This window comes from Ammospiza nelsoni, chromosome 15 (assembly GCF_027579445.1).
Source record: "Ammospiza nelsoni isolate bAmmNel1 chromosome 15, bAmmNel1.pri, whole genome shotgun sequence".
In the NCBI taxonomy this organism is placed as follows: Eukaryota; Metazoa; Chordata; class Aves; order Passeriformes; family Passerellidae; genus Ammospiza; species Ammospiza nelsoni.
This window is the reverse complement of record NC_080647.1, coordinates 12,515,075-12,539,814: the sequence shown is the minus strand read 5'-3', so window position 1 is coordinate 12,539,814 and position 24,740 is coordinate 12,515,075. Positions and strand designations below refer to the sequence as shown.

The following is a 24,740-nucleotide window of genomic DNA, read 5'->3' as shown; positions in this document are numbered from 1 at the left end:
TTTTCAGTGATTTGAGTACTTTGATTTGGAAGGAAAAAAAATCTATTAATTGCCAGTAGCTTTCTGACCTATCTGACTTTGTACTAAATGAATTTGAAGCTCTACAAGGAAGGTGCTAAACATTCTAAGCAGCTTTTTGTGTGTTAACATTTTGACCATCGGCTGGTTAATTTTCGCCTTCATGCACGGAGAAAAAAAAAAATTAAATCCTTGGATCTGTGAGGTGTCCAATTTCTGTAGAGAAGAAAGTGTTACTTCCCCTTTAAGCCTGGCGCCGTTCGTGTGTGTGAGTGTGCGGGCTGTGTGTGTGAGTGTGTGTGTGTCTCCTCCTCTTTGAGTGACACAGCACTTAGATATGCCTATCAGTAACTTAAACCCCACAAACTCCACCTTCTAAGTGAGGAAGCTGTGGGTTGATGGAAATGTAGTGAGCAGATCGAGACAGACAGTGAATCATTAGCAAACTGCAACGCCAGGATGAACTTGTCTGGAACCTAAAAGGAGAAAACAGGCTGCGAGTCCTCTGCGGCGCTGGGTTTGCTCAATACAGCCAAAGTGGATCTAAAAGCCGGCTGATTCCCAGTCCAAGATGCTGCTGGTTTCCCAGCGGGTAGAAGCACCACGGATGGAGCCACATATTCCAGTAAGTAGCATTTGAAATCGATATGGGCTGGGAAAGTAGGAGCTGGTTTAAAAGGACTTAAACACCCTCGGAACAGTTGCTCACCGGGCTCGGCACGGTCGCAGCCAGGCTGGAAAGTTTGCAGGGGCGGTTCAAGAAAGCGCCCACCTTGGGCTGGCTCTGCCCGCGGGTCCCGTGTGCCGGGGCTGGCGGAGGGAAGGGGACAGAAACTTGAGGGGGGAATTTCGTCCTCCATTCTGGTCAGAGCTGAAGTCGGACCACGGAGAGGAGGGCAGGAGGGAGGGGGTCCGTGGGCTTTAAAATGGTGGTGAAGAAGGTGATTTGCGGTGCGGTCCCGGGCACGGCGGCGGGGCAGGCGGTGCGCGGCAGCGGGGGACGCTCCGAGGGTTTCCGTGTCATTGCTCGGGTGGTGACGCGCTGGGCTGCGGGCAGAGGCGCTGGATGCTGCGGGAACAGGCGCTGGATGCTGTCGGGGGCGAGCGGGAGCGGGGAGCCGCCGGTGCGCCCGCACCGCCAGCCCGCGGGTCCCCGTGTCAGTGCGGCCGGGCCGGCTCAGCCCTGGTCCGGGGATTTCCAGCTAAACTTGGATCAGACAGGCAGGGGAGGATAAACCCGTCATCGCCCGGGGACTCCGCCGGCAGCGTGTCACGCGTGGAGGGGCTAGCGGTGGTCCCTCTAGTATCATTTTTTAAGTAATTCCTGGTATTTGCGTTGGCAGCCGCGTGCCTGGTTATTTTGGGAACCTGAAGCGCACGTTCGATAGGCAGGATTGCGAACAAAAGGCTCCTCCGAGCCCCGAAGGAGCCCTGGGTTGTTGGTGACGGGAGCGTGGAGCGCGGCGCTGAGCCCGGGCTGCGGGAGCGCGTGTGCGGGAGCAGCCCCGAGTGCGGGCGCTGCTGCCGTCCGTCCGTCCGTCCGTCCGTGTGCTCGGAACAGAACGCGTGAACAAAACGCGTGCTGACTCACGCTTTAAACTGTTTTGGTCTCTGATGCTGTGGTTAAGATCGGGGCTCAGAGCAATGGCAGGGTAAACACGGCGCTCGCTGGCTCGGTCCCACGTCCCCCCCCAAGGCAGGGGCTGCCCCTCTCCCCGTCAATAGCCGGTCCCTCCTCCGCCGCCTCTCCCGGCCTGTTGCTCGGCCCGGAGGAGCGCCGGTGCCGGGGGCACCGCGGCTTTTGTTCGTCTTTGGCTGGAGGGGGGTTGTCACCAGGGTGACTCGGAGGGATCCCGGGGAGAACGGCCGTTTCTGGGAAGAAAACGGGCTTTGATTTCCTTTCACACCGCCCCCCCTCCGGCCTCCCCCCCGGAACAATAAATTAAAAGGCCGCTTTTGTTTTCCACGGTGCTCCCGGCGGGGGGGCGGCGGAGCCCGGGGCCGGGGAGCGGGGCGGGAGGCGCCGCGGAGCCGCGGCCTGGCGCGCCCGGGCGGGCAGGTCCGTCCCCGGTGCGGCGTGCGGGGGACGCGCAGCCGGCTCGGCTCCGCTCGCCTCGTCCCGTCGGAAGCCGCTGAACGCCGCGAGCACCGGCGGCTCGCGAGGAGCTCCTGGAAGAGCCTTCCTCCTCCGCCGCCTCCTCCTCCTCGGGCAGCGGGGGCACCCCGCGGTGCCTCCCCCGCCCCGCCAGCGGGGGGATTAACTGCGTCTGGCCCCTTCCGCGGGCCGGGGGCGGAGGGAGGCGCCGGGCTCCCCCCCCGCCGCCGCCGTGCGGCCTCCCCGGCTGGGGCGGAGGGCGGGCTGTGGGAGCGCCGTGAGGGCGGAACGCTCCCCCGGTTATATAACGCGAGTCTTCCCCTACTTAGCCCCGTAATCCCCGGGTAATGCCTAATGCCGGTGCCCCGGGGGGCTGCGGGGCAGGGGGTGGCCGCTGCTCCCGGAGCTCCCCCTCTGGGCCGAGCTGATGGGGAAATAAAGCTGCTGATGGACCATATGGTGCCTCCGGGAGACAGGGAGCCGGAACGGCCTTGAACCCGCCGGTCCCGGCAGCTGGGTGCTGCTGCCTCCCCCGGCGCACCGGCATCCCCAGAACGGGCTGCCCGGTTCATGCCCTCCGCTCCCAGCTGGGTGCTGCCTCCCCCGGTACACCGGCATCCCCCCGAAAGGGCTGCCCGGTTCATGTCCTCCGCTCCCAGCTGGGTGCTGCCTCCCCCGGTACACCGGTATCCCCCCGAAAGGGCTGCCCGGTCCGTGCCCTCCCGCTCCCGGGGCGGAGCTGCTGCCGGGAGAACCGACAGCGGCGGGAGGCGCCGGCAGTGCCCGGGGGAACCCTCGCCCCGGGAGAGGGGGAAGCCCCCACGCACCGGGGGCTTTTCCCCGCGGCCGCGTTCGCCCCGTGCGAGGCAGCGTGAGCAGTTTGAGTAAGTTACACGCGAGCACCTAAAAAAGCAGCGAGCTAGTGCTGGCACTGCCCATTTTCAGTCCTCTCTCCTTGCCATATGTTTAGGAGGGAGAAAAAAATGCGCTTTGGGAAGGATGCTCTCAGCTGAAGGAGGAGGTGGGCTGGGGGGCGAGGTACAAGGAAATTCCATGTTAGGAAAGCATTAGCAAGGGGTGACTTCTAATGTTTTCCTGCGACTGACGTTGACAGTGACACACATGTGTGGGTTGATATTGGAACGTCACAGAGTTTTTAAACTCAACCAGGAAATAGTCTGTTGCTCAGGGATAAAAAACAAATAGTCTGTACTGTAAGGCAGGTAACATGCAGTTAACAGCCCTCGAGTGAGTGAAAAGCTGTTCAGTGTTCTCAATTGAGCAGCTCAAATTCAATCCAGCTTTTTATTTTCTGAGGGTTTTTTCTCTTTTTTTTTTTTTTTTTTTTTTTTACATGTGGTTTTTCAGCTCTATTTTTATTCCTTTTAAGTAATACTTCAAAATCAGAAAAGCACATATTGACAGGGCTTTGCTTTTGGTCCCTTGTAACTGAGTATTTTGAACTGTAAAGTGTCTTGGATTTTTTTTAAAGCTAAAGTAATTGTTAGAGGGTTTAGAGAGGGATTAGTATTTAAAGGAGGCAGTTATATTTTTAAATATTTTTTGTATGACTTCCTCTTAACACAGGTAGGAGTGCTTAATAAATACAATGTTTTTTACTGACCCCCTTGTAAACGTTACAGTGTGGCAGCATTTGGCGATTTAAAACGGGATTAAGAAACTATTGTGCTAGATGGTTTCTGAATATGCAGGAAGATTTACTGCAAGAGTTCATGATCCCAGGTGCCAGGGTAATACTCTTGCCCTGACTTAAGAGGTCACTAACCTGCCTGAGTGTGACTGTAGGACAAGAATTGACCCAAAAATGGGCTTCATGAGAATGACAAAAGTTAGGGAGGCAGAAGGAAACACAAGGGCAAGAATAACAGTAAGAAAAATGCCTAAGTCGTCCTGTAGGTTAAGTACAGTGCAACTCGCTGGTTCCTGTGATTTAATCAATAAATGTTCTATGTTACTTGCTACTCTGATAAAAGTCGCCTTAAAATAACTTTTATGAGTACATAGCCATGGGAAAGTGAAGTAAATAGTGCAGAAGCTGTGACAAATAGGTTTATCCAAACTGGGGTATGTAGTAGTAGAAGGTTGAGCTCCTGAAATAGGGAGAGGGGCAGAATCCCCAGGTTTTCATTGTTCCCTGGTGCTGGCTGTGTCAGCGATTTTCAGCATTTAGGCGAAGGTGACTATAAGTTACGATTCATTAGTAATTGCTATGGTCTCCAAATAAAGATAGCTAAATCAGTTTAAATGGTGCTGGCACCTCTCCAAGGAGCCCTCTTTATATCTGACACGTTTGCTGCAAACTTCTTTGAGGAACAATTAATATTGTACACTGCTATATCATCCTCTGTGGGAAGACAGTGATGTAACTCACTATGAAGGCTTTCTACCTGATGTTCCAGTTTGACTTGCAATGTTTTTTTTAAACACCCCAAAACCAGCATTTTGAACTGAAGGAAGCAGAAGACACACCAAGGCTTTGTGTTGAACTGTTTTATATCAATATTGATTTTTTAAGGGGTTTTGTGTTATAAAGAGGGAGCTTTTATCCCCCTGAGCTCTTTGGCAATTATCTTCCTGCCATAAATGTTGATACGCACATAATGGATGTAACTAAAAAATCTCCTTATCCCAGCAGAAAAGGCTGACTGTTTGTTGGAGCAGAGAGAATGCTGAGAGTGTGAATAGACAAACCCATATGTCGCTGGTGAGAGAGATAAATGATGGACGAACAGGAGTTGGTTACTATGGATCAGCACAATAAACCAATTCCCATCATACACCTCTCTTAATAATATACCAGTCTCAATGCCATTGATGGGTAACCTAGGTAGCACCAGTCAACTGTAAGTTTTTCAACTGTTCTTTTCTACATATCAAAGAACGGTTGGGACATTTCTAATTTTTTCAGCTGTTGAGTGCTAAAATTACACAGAACTTCCTTCCTTGCCAGTAATTTTGAAGGGGAACTTTAGAGCACAGCTGTAAAATGCCAAATGTGCATGATACCACTGTGTGCTTGTAGCAAGTTTTGTGTTGTGCACCCGTAAAAGGGGTACCCTTGAAAAGGCAATTGCTGAAAAAATACATGATAAAACTGGTTGGGTGTATAGTGCTGCCTTCATTAGGGTTGTTTCAGGATTGGACTGTCTTTTGGAAAATACTGGAATATTGTTTTAAGTGAAAATAGAAATAGAAAAATGCTGTTTAATTTTTAAAAACAGCCCTGTAGAACAGGCAGTGATCAGTACCACAATTTTAACTTTCTGTAACCCGTTTCAGGACTGCCAGCAGCTGAAGGGAAAGTGCAAAACAGTCTGTGCTTGTATTACAGTCTCCTTCTCTTGTTCTGTATTATCACTGCCAGTGCTTTGCACAGAAAATTGAAGTCTTTGTCATTTAGAGGTTTCACTTTATGTCCTTGTCTTCTGGTAGATATTTCTCATTGCAGTTGCTATGGACTGGCCTGTTAGCCCAGTTCACAATGGAAGTATATCTCAGGGTGACAGCAAAAGCAGGGCTTGTGGCTCTCAGGATGTGACTCCATGGTTTCAGAAGTCACCAGTTACACTACCAGAGAGCAGTGCAGTCAGAGTGGGATAACTTGCAAATGAGTTGGAAGGAGTACTTATTCCTCTTGGGAGCCCTTCTCACTGGTAATATTTTTCATTTTATTAAATAGAGGGAAAAGTATTACTAAGTCATTACTTTCCTTTAAGAAGAAAATACTTATTTTGTGCAGCACTTACTTGCCAAGTTGTAGTAGGTCTTTCAGAGCTGTTACCCTTGGTGTGCACCCTGGGTTAATTGCAGGCTGTTCATTGGGTTGGGTGGTAGGAGAGCACACCCAGCTTTCCCCTTCCAGGGCCCAGCCTAGCAGTCCTTTTCCATTTTGTAGTGGATGAGGATCAGATTTGAACCAAGAATTTTGGGCTCAAGGATCAGGCCCTTCAGTACAGACAGGGAATTGTTGTGTGCCTGCACCCTGCTCATTCTCACCTGGTGTGGGGAGGTAAGTGGAAGCAAAGCAGGGCTCAGTGTACCACTTCTGATGGACTTTTACCTGGCTCTTTGCTACTGTGGAGAACCTGTTGTGCCCAAAGGGAAGAGCAGAGGAAAGAGCTGTGGGTTTCCTTCCTGCCCTCCCTACCCACTAGGCAGCTGGGCTGGCTGGAGGACATTGCTGTGCCCAGGGAGTGTGTGGCTGGAGGCTGAATCCGTGGGGCCCAGGCGTGGGAGATGCAGAGGGATGCAGGATCTCATATGGCCTTGGCTGGGAGCTGCCTCGTGGCTACAATGAGCCATTGATAAGCACTGACCTGATTAAAGGGCTGCTGCTCACGGGAGGCTGGGGTGCACCCTGGGCCTCTGGCAGGGGCTGCTGGGCTGCCCAGGATTCCTCTTGGGAATGGGTGGCCAGACTGAGGAGGGGCAGAGCAGAATTCACTGGAGTGCCCTGTCCAGAGGAAGGTGCCATATTGTGACTTGTTGAGAGCCACAGTGCTTTTCCCTGAAGGGACTTGGCAGTTTTATTGATAAAGGAGTGTTACATAAGTACCCCATCAGGCATGTCCTGATTTGTTAATAATTGATGATCTGGGTAGTACAGAAATGCTGGTGCTGTTAAAGCATTTCCACATAGATTTGCAATCTCTGCAGGCTCCCTGCTTGACTTTTACTTTAATTGTAATACAGGCATTTTGCTTTTTCCCCATTTGGTTTTGGGGTTATTTTCATTTTCTTGGCGATCACGCTGCAGGTGCCTGTCGTGCCTTCCCATTTGGTCAGGGCCAGCTGGGGACTCAGCCTGGTGCAGGCAGGATGGAGGTTCCCCCTGCAGGGCCAGGTGTCACCCCATGTCAGGCAATTTCTGAAGTGGCTGCAGCATCAGCCCAGGGAGAATCCTGTTCCTTGCACCTTCCACCTTTGGAGGGAAGGTATCTGGTGGGAATGGAGGCAGTGGTGCCTCGGCAATTCCTGCACCAGGGTTTGCCAGCACAGGAGCCAAGATGCTTCTTGCACAGCGCTGAACAGGTGCCCTTCAGTTACCCCGCTGTTGATAACAGGCTGTGTTTGCATGGATTTAAAACCTGGCTACTTTCATGTGCCACAGCTAGAGAGATTGGGAAAAACATTTACCTCTGCTGACACACATAGAAAAGAAATACTGGGTATCATCATCATGATCTGGCTGCCTCTTTCTTCTTGCATGGTTTTTCTTTTCTGTGTAAGTTTCTTTTTCTCTAGAATTAAGTACCTCAAAACTCTGAGCAGATTTGAGAGTTACGCCTACCCTAGACCTACCTATTTATTGCTTTCAGAGTAACCCAGCACATTTACTCTGTTGAGGCAATGAAACCCATTACCTGCATTAAAATCTGAAGCAGCAAGGTAACTTTCTAGTTATGTTGTGAAATATAATGCCATTGTTGGCTTGTATTAATGTCTCGAGGTAGATTACACGGTGGTTAGAAGCCTGTTCTGCTGGGCAAAAGACTGTCTGTAATTTCAAGTGGTTGATCCTGATCAGGCAGTTGGAGTGGCTGCAGCAACAATCCCTTGGAGCTCTAAATCACATTTGTCACAAGATCTGCCTGGTAGTATTGGCTGCTCCAAGCCTTACACTGACTTCTCAGCATTCCATCCCTTTGGTTGGATCACAGCAGTGAGGGACTTGCCAATCTTCCCTGTTCTTTGTGCCTAATTCTGAAAGACTGGCAGGCTTTATGCTCTGTTTTCTGAAGAGGGCCCAGCTTTACTAAGCTGCCTGTCTGTCAGGGATTAATTTAACCTCTAATTACTACATTTTCTTCACAGTTTGCTGCACATGAGCGTGTTGTAACAAAAGCACAAAGAAGTATGTCATTTTATTTAGCCACTACTCTGAAATTAATTTAGGGGGTACAGAGTCAGATCTGACACACTTGGTGTTAAAATAATTGTGCTGGCATTAGAATTAAAGTACATAATCTTGTTGTTTCTAATGATACAACAGTACTAGTGTAAATAGTGTTGTTAACTCGTTAGTTATAGCCACAGTAATAGAAGTGATATCTACTTACAGAGAAACACTCAAATAAGCATCCCAGCAAAAGTTTCCCCCAGATAATTCATGGTTTCCTCAAAATAATAGCATGGTTTCTGCTTGATTCCCATCTGACATTTTGGGTTAGGATTACATATCTAAGTGCAGTTTGTTGTTTTTTCTCAAACGGTCTGCCAAATTGCAGTAAACAAACATTTATGATGGCTTGGGCTTCTTCCAGCCTGGATAATGATTTTTGATTTTTGGGTTTTTTTAACATGCGGCATCATGGGAACAGTACAAAAGGCCGTATGTCCTCTTGTCCCTGCTCACAGTGACATCAGCAGTGCCACAGTTCACACTGAGAGCAGCCTGCTGGCTTGAAGGAAGAGAGTGAGTCTGCTCCTGTTACGAAACACAGGATGACTTTCTTCTTTTCCAATTCTGTAATATTCACAACAAAAGTGTCAGTTGCTGTTTTTTTCCTTTTGGAAAGGTTAGGCTTGGGAAATGCAGGCTATCTCCAGTTTAGGGAAATGTGGCTAAAATGTAGCTAAAGGCTGTTGGTGTTACATCAGAAATGTGCAGTAGGGGTCTTGTCATCCAGCACCATGTTCATCAACTCTGAGCTAGGCTTGTTAAAAATGTAATTTTAACTTTGAAAACATAATTTCTCATGTAAGGTTGGATTTTAAAAATCATTGGTTATGTACTAATAGTTTATTTCAAATGGAAACAGAAGATTGGTTGTATATTTTTGTGTTGTGCACTTGAGTTACAAAGCATGGGCCAAGCTCAGTAATTCTCCTTCAGTAAAAAACTGTAGGTGCATTTGATGGGAAACTTCCCCTAAAGATTCCCCAAAGTCAGGTAGGACACAGTTACAGAGTCACATCTTATATTTCCTTTCTCAAAAGGAGAATTAATGTGGCATCATTATCCAGGCTTGTGACAACAGTGACACAGGATTGCCAAAAAGACTAATGGAAGGAAAGTGATGATTGATTCTCTTTACAGTAGTAGATCAGATTATTCCTCTGAATTCTTTCTTCAGTTCTCTCAATTCCCAAACTGTAACCAGTTACTGTGGTTATTTACTCTAATTACCTCCAATCTACAAGTAAATCGAACATGAATTAAGATCAGCTGATGAGAGGGATGTTGGTAATTCCATGAGCTGACAGTCAGGTTTGGAGATGCTCTCACTGGTCAGAAGTTCAGGATGGTTGGAAAGCTCTGTGGAGCAAGTGGGATTTTTTGTGGATATCAGTTTTCATATAACAAGCCAAGGCTGAGTAATGCTTATTCTAGTTTCAAAGTTGTCCACATTTTTTTTCAAAGGGCCTGAATATCTGTATGTATGTATTGCTGGAGGCAATTTTAAGAGTAAATAGTTCCTAGGTTCTATACTTGTCCATTGTAAAATGGGAATGGCAGTGTTTTGCCTTTATCTTCACACTAAGTATCCTTAACTAGTTAAATAAAACATCAATGCTTGTTACCAGCTGAGGTATTTAGGGTCCTTTCAAATTGTTGGAAATTACATTCAAAATAAAGGCAGGGATATCCTACTGGAAATCCTCCTCACTGAAGAACATTTTTATTTCTTTGCTTTGGCTGTAATGCCAATTTAGGATTCCACCACCACCCCCCCCCCCCCCCCCCCCCCAGTATAACACATATTGTATCTTTCTTTTTGCTGAAACTTCAGAATTTCATGTAGGGTTAAAGAAAATATTTAAAGACAAAAATGGCATCTACCCTCAGGCGTGTATTTTAATGTTTCATTCTCTGTCATGGATCTTCATGGGTTTAAGTTTTCAGCAATAGTAAAAAGGTCAATATTTTACAAAGACATTTGTGAAAGTTCCAAACACATCAGTAGCTTTGTCCCCAAACATTAGTATGTAAACATTCACATTAGTTTAAGGATAATTATGTATCACTCATTTCATGTGGTTATCAGAATGGATACTGAGTATAATTTCACTTTGTTTGCACTAGATACTTAAAATCTTACTAGGATTTTCACAAGTCCAAGTTTATATAAGGAGATAATTTCTGAATGTATTTGATACTTCAGTAACCCAGTAGATCTTGCTGATGATCAGGTACTTTTAAGGACCTCACTTTTTCTGTTACCTTGACTTACTTATTTTCTTAATTAATTATGTTGATTTAAATAAATTCAAACAGAGAAAAACTCAGGTTTATACAGTCTTCTAGTCAGAAATACAGGCAAAAGGTTTTGATCTCTGACTGTCAAATGGTGACTCATTAAAAAGGAATTTTTGTTCCTCCCTTTTCAAAGGGTTACTCACTACCAAGCAGTAAATATCTAGTTTTGATGCTACTGCATTGAAATGCTTGACATTGTTGGTATATTAAGTCCAAAGCCTGTAAGATTGTTTGTTCACAGGCTTCATGCATTTTTTTGTTTGTTTTTCTCGATTAAAGAAACCCATTGGGGGATTTTCTTCAAGCTTTACCCTGTCAATTTGAGTACAGACTTTGTTTGGATTTTAATAACAGAGGACCCTGTCCATACTTTAAGCAGTGGGTCATTCAAATTATTTTTAAAAACACATGACCAAGCAAGCAGTAATTTCTTTCTAATTTTGCATTGGGTAACATTAGACAAGGACATTGGAATTCATCTAAATCAAAAAAATTTTCTTTGTCTTCCACACAAGTATTGTGTGCTAAGCATTTTCTGATACTGCATAGCGTAAAGCTGAAAATAAATTGTACTGAAGAGAGACAGACAAAATCCAGCCCAAGGCATGCCCTTTTCCTCCATTTCCATATTATTCTTGACTCTCTGAGCCATCTCTTTTGTCTTCCTGTTCTTACCTATTCTGCGCGTTTGATGGAAGGGCAGAAAGGCATGTTTGAATCTTCCATCTCATCTCCTCTTCGTAGGTATGAATTTGTTGGTTTGAATTTACATAGCATTGGAAAGATGTTTTCTTGGTTGCAGCAACACTTGTGTTTGACTTGAAGCAAAATGAGAGTGCATTTGGGCTTTTCAGTACTTATGAGACGTGAATCTTGGTCCCTGATCCCAGGAGGTAGATCAGACTTAATTTCAAGTGAAAGTCCTGCATCTTCAAATAACTTCCCATGTCAGTTAAAGTTCAATATTCTTGAATTCCAGAAATGTAGATGAGTCAAATCTGAAGTTTAGGGTAAGTGTGAAGGATGTAAGAGAAAATGTAGCTGTTTCTTCTGACGGAGCTCTCCCCTCCCCTTCAGGGCTCCCACAGTCTGTCAGCTGTAACAGAGTGATTTGATTACTTTGTAGTGTTAAGCTAAAAGAATAAATCTGAGAGCCTTGGGAATGGGGAGCCAATCCAACAATCAAAACCAAACAAGTTAATAAACGTGAAGCGTTTCTGCTCGGTGCTGCTGTAGAAATGGTGGTTCCAGAAATGCTGGGGGCAGCCGTGGCCATGGCCCAGCCCATTAGTGTAAGTACATCCCCTGTGCACACCACCATTCGCTGCATGCTGGGGGCTCAGCTCCTGTTTTGAAGGAGATGTGTGGTTTTATGATGCTGTTTATAAATTATGAAGATGTTGAATGTCTCAGGATAAACTGTTCATTGCTCACCACCTTGCTTCCCATTCTCTCTACATACCTAGAAAAAGCTTGACTTAGGCCATCTGAGTTGCCCTTTCTTTAAAAGTATTTTGGCCTTACACATTATCTACAAATGTCTATTCTCCCCTTGTCAGTTCTCTCCCCCAGCCCAGCATCCCACAAACTAGCCAGAAATAGAGCATTTCAGTGACTGTCCACAGAGGTGGTTTGAAATCCAAATGCCACCCTCAGACTGGTTTCTGGTGCCCACATGCCAGGCAGAGTCATTTGGAAGACAGTGTACGTAGAAATACTGTGAGCTACAGCAGCAGTCTCAAGTATTGTTGAATAAGAAAACCTGTCCTACTTGTCTGCATGGAACTGCCTGTGGATGTGGGTACTTCTGCAGATCAGACCTGGATTACTTACAAAGAGCCTTATGCTAGCCTGTAGCTTTAATTTTATCATATCTAAGAATGGCAGTAATGGCAAACTAGCCAGGAAATGACCAGTTCTGGCTGCCCACAAGACCTCCCTGTGGAGCATCTACGTGTATGTTATTTCAGGGTATTCAGTGGCCAGCTAGTCCAGCAAATATCCATTTGTTGGTGTTCGTGCCTGGAACAGAAACAGGTACAGCCCTTTGTACAAGAATGGCAGAAAATGTGCCACTGAGTGCTTTGCCATCTGCTTCTCAAACTGTAGTGAAGCAAACTGTTAAACTTTGCATGGAGCTTAGGGCTTGATTAACTTAAATTACCATCCTGTGGTTCATGTCTGCCATGCCAAGGGGATTAGGTGGCATGTATTTTCAAGAAATACACGTTCATTATTCAGAAGGGTTATGCAATAACATCCAGTGGTCATTTCCTTTTGGAGCATAGCTGTGTTGGTAGTGTAGCCTGTTTGTTTGTGCATTCATCCTGCTGGAGCCCGGCACTGCCAGCACCGGCCGCGGGCTGGGGCTGCTGCAGCCACTCATGGAGAACCTCAGAGCTTGAGGTGAAGAGGTCCAAAGTGCAAGGAGGCAATGGTAGGGCAGAGAGAGCTGGGATGGGCTGGGACCAAAGGGAGGGCAAAGCCAAGGAGACAGGAGAGCTGAGGAAACTGGGCAGGTATCTGAGAGATAATGGAGGCGCAGCAGGTCCAGAACTGCCTCAGTAAGGCTGGAATCTCTCACGTGCCTGGTCCACAAGGTCCAGCATCTCCTACGGCTTCCGTTCAAGCAGTAAGTGCTTCCTGTGTGCAAACTTGTTCTGTGCTCCTTGGACACTGACTTCCAGGCACTGCTTTTCTTTATTTCTGTTGTCTCTTTTAAGTTTGCAACCCTTGTTTTTCCCTTGTACTCTTCCCTTCATGCCTTTGTTGTGGTTGCTCTGCTCCTGGGATCTCACCTGTGTCGCCTCTCCAGAGGCAGCAGAGCTGTGGCAGGGAACAGCACTCCCTGTGATCACAGGCATGGCTTGGTTGGGTTTGTTTTGTCAGAAGGATTTTTCTTTGGGTGAGCACAGTGCTGGGGCAGCCCAGGTATTGCACAGCTGGCTGAAACACAGCTGCTGGTCCCTGTGCAGCTGCAGGATGTGCCCCTTGGATGTGAGCTGGTGCTAACACTGGGGCAAAAGTCAAGGTATGACTGCCCTGCTGTCCTTATTCTGTGAATTTGCTGGTTCAGGCAGAAAGAGTGAGGGCAGCTTTCACCTGGCCAAACTGCAGTTCACTGCCAGCAGGACACCAATGGCTGCGTGAGCTGCGTTTCAGCTGCAGAAGTTGCTTAAGATGTTAAGTAAATTAATCTGGCCCTTGACACACATGGAACAGCAGAAGTGCCCCGAGCAGCACTGCCAGCCTGCCTCAGGCCAGCTTTCCCTGGGACAGCCTCAGGGGCACGTCTGCATGAGACCAGTGCACCTTGCTGTGCACTGGGAAGCTAGGTCAGAAGATCATCTGAGCTGCTAATTAAACATCTTTCCAAATCTCCTTCAACAGCAGTTTGGGATCTTAAGGTGGCCTTGGATTCTGTGAACCAAGGATGGTAATGTTCTCTTTTACAGCTGGTTCTGAAGCATTGTAGCTTCCCTGAAGTAAGGAGATGTAATTCAGTGTTTATAAAAGCAGACATGAAAGTAAAAGACTCTTTGGTTCTCTCTGAGAGCTTTTTCAAATGTAGAAAGAATGAGTCACTCGACATTTCATTACTGAATAGGAGCTGATTTACAAGTGTGCCTGCCCTGAGATGAATGTCAGTGGATGAACTCCAATAGTTTCCTCCATGACCATGCTGTAAATGGGCTTCAGCCAGTTTGATGTAATTCATTTTGTGGCACTGTGCTGTCTTTTGAAATGGAAGCATCATCCTTCTTATGATCTTGTGAATGCTAGAAGGCCGATTAACATGGGAATTTCTGATTAGCTTTAATTCAGCTCTACTACTCCAAGAAAGCATAGTTCCTGAACTGCACAAAGAAAGCCTCTTCAAGCACGGATCCAAATCAGTGTACTGAAGATTCTGTTGGTAGGTGTGGTGACTATGATTAATATTTACTTGATGTCTTTCATCTTCCAAGTACTTTACACAGAGCAAGCATTTCATCTTCACAAAAGATGTATGAGTTAGGTGAAGTAAGTTTTACTCCCTTGGCTTTATTAATAAAGGCAGGGAAACGGAAGCAAGGAGATTAAAGTAGTTTGGTCATGGTTACAAAGAAGGCCAGCATTGAAACTGTGTAATTTCAGGTTTCTATTTCTGAGTCCAGACTAATGTCTCTTCTGTCTAAGAAGAAGCAGCAGGACAGACTTTGGAGTAAGAACATCATAAGAGCTCAGTGAGGGATCACTTAGGCTTGTGCCCTGCCAGCCTGTTCTCCTTCCTCCTCCCTTACAGAGGCATTCCCACAGGTTGCCACTTGAGTTGCAAAGCACCTGTGGATCTTTCCTTAGGCTTATATAATGGCTCAGTTTAGTCATTGGTCTGGTTGGACCACTGAGAAATAAGTGTATGTTGAGATTTCTGGAATAAGACAGTCTCTGCTGAAGTGAATATGATGAGATGCATATATGATTTTAATCAATTCAATGGCTTACTGCATTAGAAAGTGCTTAAATTACATTGTTGAATTTTAAGTATGCAAGGGATCTCATTAATCTGGAAAAATTATTTGTTTACCTTTGGTTTGGATACAGCTTTGGAGTACAGCTACTCATAGAGCTCTGTTTGAGTTTACACTGAAGTTTACTGCCACATCAGGGCCCTGGTTTGCAGCAAAGGCCATGTCACCCTGATCTGCAGACTGGCAGGGAACCTCTTGAGGGCCCAAAGGTAGTTTTTGCCTTAAAGAGCTTCCTATTAAGATGAGTCAGTGGACAAAGCTTAACATCTGAGAAGGTCCTTGTCTGAGAAGGCATCTGATCTTTTGAAAGAGAAGCCTCCTTGGTAGATGCATATGAGTTCTGTGCATCCTCAATCTGGCTGTGCAGCTGGTTCACTGTAATGGAAACCCTCACCTGGGAGGCTCCCCTGGGAGCCTCCCTCCTCCTCTGTGGGGCAAAGCAATTGCCTTTTAGTTCCTCCAATCCTGCCTTAAAGAAAAAAAGAGAAGATGCCCTTGGCTGAAACTGAAATCCACTCTGAGATGGTGGCCATAGAAGCTGCTTCATTTTATCTAGATTTGACTGTAAATTGAGCCTCCTGTTTCACGTGGAGTAATGATTTTAATGCTGCAGTGAGGAGTCACTGGCTGAGAGAAGGGAGGCAGGAGAGCAAAGCAGTGCAGCCCCACTCCCCTTGTAAGGCCATGGTTCAAAATGCTTAATTAGTTGTTTCAAACCGGTGGCTCTTCTCTTTTGAGGCAGGAATGATGTATCAGCAAAAGCTGACCAAATTGATGTAGCAAATCAATTCTATGGTAATCCGTTTATTTAAACTTTGGTACTTAAATTTATAAGCTCTTCTCAAGTGTGCCTGTGCTGCCGTTCATTAGCCCTTATTCTTTTATGCTCTTGCTCAGAGGTTTGTGCTGCAGATAGCAAAATGGCCAGGACATGCCACTCGAAACTGCCTCCAAATGTAATTCAAGCAGGTCTGCAATAATAGTGCTAAAAGAAGAGCTATTTAGTGGCATTATTAATGGGCAAAGAGTTCAGGCAGGATTATGAAAAAGTAAATTTTTATTAAGAGTGGAGGAGCTAGAAGAATGGACTGATTGCCCTGAGTCCTCTGGGCCCTCAAGCAATCAATTTCCCTTTCTAGTATTCAGTTACTTGCTAATTGTATTGATTTTTATCAAATATGTGTACAAATCAATTTTATATTTTAGTGCTATTAAAAGCTTCCTTCCTTCCTTGCAGGCAGTGCTGCTCTGATAATTCTCTTTGTCTTCCTTTATTTTAATGCTTTTATCCTAATGCATATTTTCGTTAGGACATGCATGTTTTTCTGTAGGACATTGAACTAGGCTGGGATTTGCCTCCATGCTCGGGGGTGGAGCAAATAGGCATCAATCAGTGCAAAGCTCTGTGCAGTCAGTGGAACTGTCTGCTTAAGGAAAAATTGCAGGAAAGGGATGTGTGGTGTCGTAAAATGGGTGGGTGCAAGTGACCACACAGCATGACCCCCTGAAGAACAGGAAGCAGGGCTGCCACCGGATGGGGACTGTGCTGCAGAAAGCTTGTAATGAGAAACAGAGGGGATAAATGCTGAGCACGATGCACTCTAACTGAGTAAAAGGGGGAATGAAGTCGGGGTGAGAAAAATGAAACCCCTGTTTTATTAGGATGACCCCCATTGCTGCTGCAAACCAAGTCACTTAGGTACTTCAAGTGAAGTGGATGCTGGAGACATCTCTGAGCAGAGTGGATGTATTGAGCTCTGAACAAAATAAAACAACATTCTCCATTTGTGTTTGTTTATGCCCATGGCGATTCAAATTGTTCCTGTCAAAAGTACCTATTTTCTGAGACAGCACACGCTTGTGCTCTCCTTTTAATGTGAGCCTCACAGTTTGAGTTTGGGGAGAATCTCTCTGGCTGTGTGTGAGCCTGAGAAATGGACTCTCATAATTTAAATGTTTGGTGTATGGCCAGCACTGCCAGAGATGGTGGGGGCACTTTGAACTTTCAATGTTGTGAGCAGGTGTCACAAGAACAAGAGGAGTTAGCACTCTGCTTTTCCACTTGCCTCTGACTTAATATTGAAACTGGAGAGTTTATGGTGGTGTGTTTTCTGCTCTTATGCCCAGGCACTTAAACAAAATACTTTTATACTTTTCTTCAGGAAGGAAGAGCTGCATTAGCAAGTATTTGAGTATATACACATGTGGTAAAAATACGCCTTATATTAAATCATCTAAAACAGCGGTACATAGAGCATTTTATCTTTTACATGGATCACTTTGGTCTTTTTGATTACGTTCTCCTCCTTGGTTCTGCTGATGTTTCTTCATCTCACAGCAAACCCATCTGGGAAACCAGCAGAAGCCACAGCTTTCTCAGCCTCTCCCCCCTGCCAGTCGCTGCTGCCGAGGGCAGAGGTGCTGTGGCATGGGGAGACAGACCCAAGCCCTCCTGCCCCCTCCGATGGCATAAAAGGACCGGGGTGCTGGTTCCCCAGGAGCCCCAGAGTACAGCTCAGTGGGAGCAGCATCCTCTGTGCCCCATCCCACGGGATTGCTGCAATCCTGGCTGCCACCGGGGCTTCTCTTGCCCCTTTAGGGCGCTTGGGATTACAGATCCAGTGTAGGCACTGCAACCACCATCATCAGTATAATGATTTAGAAGCTGGTTAGGAGAAGCCAGTGCTGTTCTGCTTTGATCTCTGTGCAGAGTGAGTTCCCTCTCGCGTTCCCAGGCCGAGCGGGGCACGGACCTGCTCAGCCCTGCCTGGGGAGCGGGGCACAGACCCCGCACAGACCGGCACAGCCCTGCCCGGGAAGCGGGGCACAGACCCTCACAGAGCCCGCACGGACCCGCACAGACCCGCATCCCGCACGGCCCTGCCCGGGGAGCGGGGCACAGACCGGCACAGACCCGCACAGACCCGCACAGACCGGCACAGACCCGCACGGCCCTGCCCGGGGAGCGGGGCACAGACCGGCACAGACCGGCACAGACCCTCACAGACCCGCACAGACCCGCACGGCCCTGCCCGGGGAGCGGGGCACAGACCCGCACAGACCGGCACAGACCCTCACAGACCGGCACAGACCCGCACAGACCCGCACAGATCCGCACGGCCCTGCCCGGGGAGCGGGGCACAGACCCGCACAGACCGGCACAGACCCGCACAGACCCGCACAGACCCGCACGGCCCTGCCCGGGGAGCGGGGCACAGACCCGCACAGACCCGCACAGACCGGCACAGACCCGCACAGACCCGCACAGACTCCGCATGGATCCCGCACGGCCCTGCCCGGGGAGCGGAGCCGCTGCCCCGGCCCCGCCTGGCCAGCGGGAGCTCCTTTTGTCATTGGGGTTATACAGCACCTCTTGTACGAGAAATCACAGCCTGGCTGAGCCGTGTGAGGGGTCATTATAACACAGAGAAGATAAATGTACCGGTTGTGCTGGAGGCTGTCCTCAGGCTGTTTGTTATGTGTCTCTAACACTGTCACTACATCACACACTTCCTCGATCTCCGTATTACCCTACAAGCCTGTCTAATGGGATCCTCTGCTGCTGATTCCAGCTTACCCTGACCTACTTCTTTCTTGTGTCCCAGCAAGCTGTCAGGAGCTATCAGAGCACTGGGAGCTGAAATAAACACTCACTGAGGGGAAAAGCAAGGCTGTCTCTAGTGAATTTAATTAGCTTTGTTTAACTGGCTTGTTTGCTTTGTAAATCACATCATTTTTAGTCAAATTTAAGGGATAAAAAATCTGTAATTAAAATCAAATGATGCACGACCTTATTAAAAGTCAAGGGTTTTAAAAGTTCTGTACAAAAAGTCATTTAGTTTGTAACACATTTGCAGTGCTCTGCATATTTTAGGGAGAAGAAGGATGAAATTGAGATTCTTTTTGGTTTTGGGATGTTTCTTCAGACTGGAAGGAGATTGAGGCTTTTGAATCATTATCTTTACCTTTTCCTGAATATGGGTTAAAAAAAATTGCTTTGGTCTTTTTGTCAACATTGCAAGCTTGCTGCATAATATTTTAGAATCCAAATAAAGATTCTTACTGTTCCTTTTTTCCCTATGACCTAAACATGAGTATATTATGCATAGTTTGAATCCTTGCTGTTGTGTGAGGCCATGGTTTAAATCCTGGCTTCCCTTTACATGTCTGTTGCATTTTTGAGTGTTGGAACAGAAGTCATTGTAATTTTGACTCTGCCAGACAAATGAAGCACTGACTTGGCAAGTCATCACTGGGTTGAATTTGAAAGTGCTTAGACTGTTTTTATCAGACAATACATTTTGCCTTTCAGGTGCTTTACTATATTTCAGTGTGGCACATGCTTCTTCTAACAACTGATTTCTTGCTCTTGTCAGTGTAGGGTCTAATCCTTTTGCTGTTGAAAATGATAAAAGCCCTATGAATTCCTAATATGTCTTATCAAAATCTGGCTGAAGTATAAAATGTCTGACCCCAACTTCTGATTCTTCTTCAGCAGAAATATGTTTCTGCCTTGCACCGTGCATGCATATTGATAGAGCCTCCTGAGCACATGGCTTATAGAGATACCCTCATCCCTGTGCTGAGCTGCAGCACGAACAGAAAAGGATTAAAGGACCACTGAGAAATAAATGGGTATGCATTAACTTGCAGTGTGAGAAACAGTAAAATATGGGATAAAACTACCACCCAAGAGTATGAGAGGAATTAAAAATCTGTTTCACAAAGGTGCAAAACTTTTTTGAGTCTTTTGAAGAGGATGTAAGATTGGCTAACCTGTAGTACTGCATGAGAATTACTCGTGGTAATAATTTCATTGAGGATATAATGAGCAGCCTGATTGCTCAATGACTTCTGAGTAACTCACTAACTTAAGGATCACTGTGAGGTTTCAGGGAAGGAAAAGAAAATGTTCTTTTCTCAGAGGGAGTTTTGGAGGTCCCTTGGCCCCACTGGAATGTGTGGTGCTGGAAGCTCTGCTGTGCCAGGAGTGGAAGTTGTATGGAAGTCTTACAAAAAGATACACAGAGGGAGACTTCAGTGGCTTGACCAAATTAAGCTGAAACAAGAATAGCCAGGTGAGAAGGGTAACCGAGCACCAAGTGCTTGAAGCCAAGTGACCAAGTTTGTGGTCTTTCAGCAGTAGGGAATGAGGCAAGGAAAGCTGAGATATCCCAGTTCAATTTCAGTATCTTCAATGGTTCCAGTGAACACATAGCAGAAAATTTGAGGTATTATAACTTCAGAAACTTTGCTCACATTCTGTGGCTTCACCAGATCCTGTATGTATCCCTTGTGGATTGAGGTCTTAAGTATTTTTGGCATCTGTAGCTGAGCTGTGTCGAGTGGGAGAAATACAAGTACTGCTCCTGGGTCATTGCTCCAGAGAAAGTGGGGCTGAGGTGCAGATTGTGGAGCTTTTATCACAGGCATGGAAGCAGACATGTTTTATGATCTGATACAGTGTGAATAGCAAGAGAAATTCATAGTTGTGATAGCCTAGTGAGAGGTGAGTGGTGGAGCAGGGAGGTACAGGGAGGCTGAAGCTAAATGCTCATTTGGACCCATTAGCTGCTGAGTGCTGCTCACTGCAGCTGAGAACTGGCTGTGAGGACAAGGAGACCTCAGCACTGTGGGAAAGTGGGAATTCAGTGTGTTTAGCCACAAGCATGTGATTAATAGCTGTGTGCTGTCATCTCTGCCATGGCACCCTCCATTCACCTCCCCTCTGCAGAGGAGAGCAGCAGGAGAGGGACTCTGCTCAGGGTGGGGGATCTGTGCTCTTGGTGGCCATCAGGAGCTGAGGAAGGGACCTGTCCCAGCACCTCCCTCTGCACTTAGAAAACTGCCTGGCATGTTCTGGGCACCACTCTAATCTGAATAATAAACATTTAATTTTGAGCTCCTCATGTTTGGCTGTGGTTCTGTTCAGTGATGCTTTGCTTAGAGGACACAAAAAGGGACAAATGTTCATAAGGCTTGAATCGTTTAAATTAAATCAACCTCCTCCTACCCACTATTGACAGATCAAGAGAACCAATGAGGCATGTTTAATTACACATACACCCAGTTTACAATTAGTCTGCAGACTGATTTTTTTTCCTTTTTTTTTTTCTCCTGACCCCACAAGGAAAAATTTGGTCCTGCAAGAGGTCTTACCGAATGTAAGATGAGCAGGGCTGCAGTGAGGTTTTTTTCCTTTTTCAATGTAAGTGGGATATCTTCTAGGTCAAATGATTTAATCTGATGCTCTAATGTGACATGGTTTAGCAATCCTTCTGCTCCCCTTCTGCTTGTAATAAGTGACAAAAATATGGCTTCTTGCTTGATAAATGGGTTAACAGTATTCACAAGGCAGGTAATAGAAATCCATATTAATAGGTGGAAATTGGCTCTTGACGCCAGGCAGGAGAGTCTAATGAAAGTATTATTGTTTTAGCTTCCAGCTCCTTTGGAAGCTGAAAGGTAAATGCTTGTATTATGTTCTTATTACCTATTTATCACACCATATAGCTGAGTGGATATTTATTAAATTACATTCATGTTTAATGCCTGTTTGTATACTTTTCACTCAGTGTGTTCTCAAAGGAAATTCTCTGGAAGTGTTTCAGAAATGCACAACTATTTTCCCATTCTCTTTTCATAAAGCAAACCCATTGTTGCCAACTGTCAATATACAATTGGCTTGGAAATTAAATTGTTTCCTGCTAAACTGTAAGAACCAGCTAATCCTGCTCGATTTAATTTAGGAAATAAATATTTAAAAATCTGAAAAACGCACGGTATTTTTGGGTAGTGTTGATTCCTTTTTAGTCTTTGAAAATACCCAAGATCCCAAGAGTTGGGCTTACCTATTTTCAGCTTTAATTTAGCATTAAATTGCTTCATCAGGGATTTTATATATGACCTTCTGTATGTTTGTGATTCTTCTGAGAATATTTATAATAGTACTGAATACCATCAAAGATAAGAAATTAGAAATCTGTTTATTAATACACCTACTTATCGTGCTTCTGCAGTTTTACATTCTTATTTTCTTCTTAAGCAGCACTTTCAATTAATTCCATCTAGATTAAAAGGGAAAGAAAAAAAAAAGAAAAGGAAGAAAACTAAAAGAACAAAAAATTAAAGCCAAAAACCCAGCATAGCTCAAGTATTTCCACACAGCTTTGACCTGGAGAGTGTGGGATCCCAGGGGCTTTTCTGCATGCACATCCTGAGAGGCAAAAAGATAAAAAAAGGTAAAAGCCCTCTGTGGTAGCCAAGGGCTCCTGCTTTTCTGAGTACCTTGTGCAGCAGTCACAGCACTTCCTTCCTGACCCAGCATCCTGCACTCACAGGCCGTGCAGGAGAGGTGCCCAGCTGGAAATCTGTGCCAGTTTATTTAAGCAATCCCAAACAGGACATTCGACTCCCACTCTTACACTGAGGAATAGCTGTCATGTGTGGAAATTTGCAGAGTGTTATTCTCTCCCTTCACCAAGTTATTTGCAGATGCCTCAGAAATGCCTGGGGCTTGGTGCAGGTGGCTCCAGTGCTCACATAGAGCCTCAGCAGCTCTCACAGGCACCCTGGCCAGGCATGAGACAGCCCAGGTGAAGTGCAGGGGCTCCCACCCATGAAATCCTGCTGGGGGGATCAGGCTGTGAGATCTGGACTTAGAAATTACAAGAAGGCCAAGTGGTTTTTTTTATTTAAAGGGTTTGATAGCTCTTGTCTGCCTAAGTTTAATTTCACTGGAATATTGTATTGATCCATCAATGCAATCTGTTGAGTACTGCTATTTGAGCCACTCTGGCTTGTTTATATTAAGGATAAATAAATAACCCAGAGCTGCTGCACACATTGCAGCTCTCTGCAGTGCAGGCAATAATGCAAACACTTCTGCAACAAGCAGGTTAATCACTTTATCACTTTTGTTAAAATTTTGTTGTCACTGCCATTTAAAGAGCTAATCTTTGTCATTAGTGAATTGTAGCAATGCCCAGTGAACATACTTTCAAGCCAGAGAGACTGAAAAAATCTATATAAAAGAATACCATGTTATGCTTCCCTTAGTACTGATTTACATTATTAATGTAAGAGAAAAATTCAGAAAACAGTTGTAATCACGCTACCTTTTTTTTTTAATTGTGTGGAAAGAAACAATAAATCAGTCCTCTGGAATATGTGCAGCATATGAGAAAGTAGCAGTTCAGCAAAGTTTAGCAGGTTTATTGGCTTTTGAAACTTTAGGCATCTTGGATCAGCAAATGTTATTAATGTCTTAAGAACCATTGCAAGATCTTCCTTAGAATTTAAATATATATAAATATATAGAGAGTAAGAAGTTCATATATATGAGTGTATGTGTATGTAGAGAAGTAGAGAAACTCCATCTCTGTTAAGCATTTCAGTTGTCGTGGGAATAAGCTCTTCAAACTGTTATTCTTTCAGTTTTAATAATCTAAGTCCCTTTTCAGTACTTGCAGGTCTGTTTTACCTTTGTGTTCATTCAGTTTGATGAAGACTCTATGGGCTAATTAGTTTAATTTCTGCTTATGGCTGATATCTGATGGTTTTCATTCTTTTGGCTTCTCAGATCTTGGTCAATGCTCAGGTATGTTTGCTGTAAGCACTGCAGGGAATGGTTGTTCTCCCTTCTGTACCCCAGTAACACATATTGCAGCATTTGACTGATTCCCCATTTTGTAACACCTTTAAAGTATGGCTCTGTTTGAGTCAGGATTTCATAAATCATATTGATAGAAAAGTTGCATTCGATCCTTTTTCATGTAATGTGACAGTACAACAGAATTTATAGCACTGGAACTCATCTGAGAGACACCATAGTAACACTAGTATTTTCTGAGCTGCCTTAATTCTCTTCTTATTCCAGGCATCTGTAACTGACTGTGTTCATTCTTTGTATAATAATGTTCTTTAAGATGAAATTTTTCCAATTGGTGTTCAGGCAAGACTTTAATAAGATTTTTCATTTTCTTGATTTGTTATCTTACTCTCCAACAGTTTGAGCATATTCGAGTTATTTTGAGTTTGGATTCTGTCCTTGGAAATCAACACAAAGTGCTTAGCATGAGGCAGAGATCTTGTAGATCCTACAGTAACATGAAAGCAGCTTGTGGCACTGCAAACAGCAGCAAAACCACTTACAGCTTTAATATGTTTGGATAGGAAATGCCCAAGAAAATGTATTTCTGAGCCCTGTGTTGTTTGTTAAGTCACACTGACGCACGGCCCAGGGCCTGAGGAAAAGTTCAGAAGCGGCAGAGAGCCAGGGAGGAACTCGTTGGTGGAGAATTTCTGTGGAGATAGTTTGTGGGCTGTTTATTGATTGCTCAGGTCATTGGTGAAAGGTCAACAGCTCTGCTGTGTAGGCAGATAAAGACAGAGGAATGGCATGCTGAGGTCACATTGGAAAGGAATTCAGTCGCACTAAAGAAAGAACATTTTAAACCTTTATTTACTCAAAAAGGGTTGTGAGGTATTGGGCTTGCACATTTATGACCCTTCAGTGGAAGATTAAGAAACCTTATTCTCGGCTTTCCCTGGGAGTTTTCTCCTTGCTTTACAATCTGCTTTGAGAGTTGAACCATTTTTAGCTCATTGCTTAATTCCTTGCTCCTGGTTTTGTGTCTGGCAAAGATTACAGGCATATTTCCTTGTGCAAAGAAACACTGGTAATTTTTTCTGAACAACTAAATTTTGAAGCAATTATTCCCTATGGTTAATTTAATATTTTTCCCCCCTTTTTTCCTCAAAGTGCCTGTAGAGTGCTGAGCCCTGTTTGTGTTTATTTCTACTGTGTTTTGCTATAACCCTATGTGAAGGTAACTGTTGCATGGCAGGGCTGAGATTTAACACATGTGAAAGGTGAACTGTTCAGGGCAGAATT

The 24,740-nt window shown here is 45.4% G+C and overlaps 1 protein-coding gene across 1 annotated transcript in view; it reads left to right on the top strand.

Annotated features, from left to right (window-relative positions):
- Nucleotides 1–450: 450 nt before the first annotated feature.
- Nucleotides 451–24,740, top strand: part of MAMLD1 (mastermind like domain containing 1) — an 80,975-nt gene continuing 56,685 nt past the window's right edge. Inside the window, exon 1 of the mRNA XM_059483233.1 lies at nt 451–643. Coding sequence (XP_059339216.1) covers nt 590–643 — 54 coding nt within the window. The 5' untranslated portion in view covers nt 451–589. The remainder of the gene's footprint in view (nt 644–24,740) is intronic.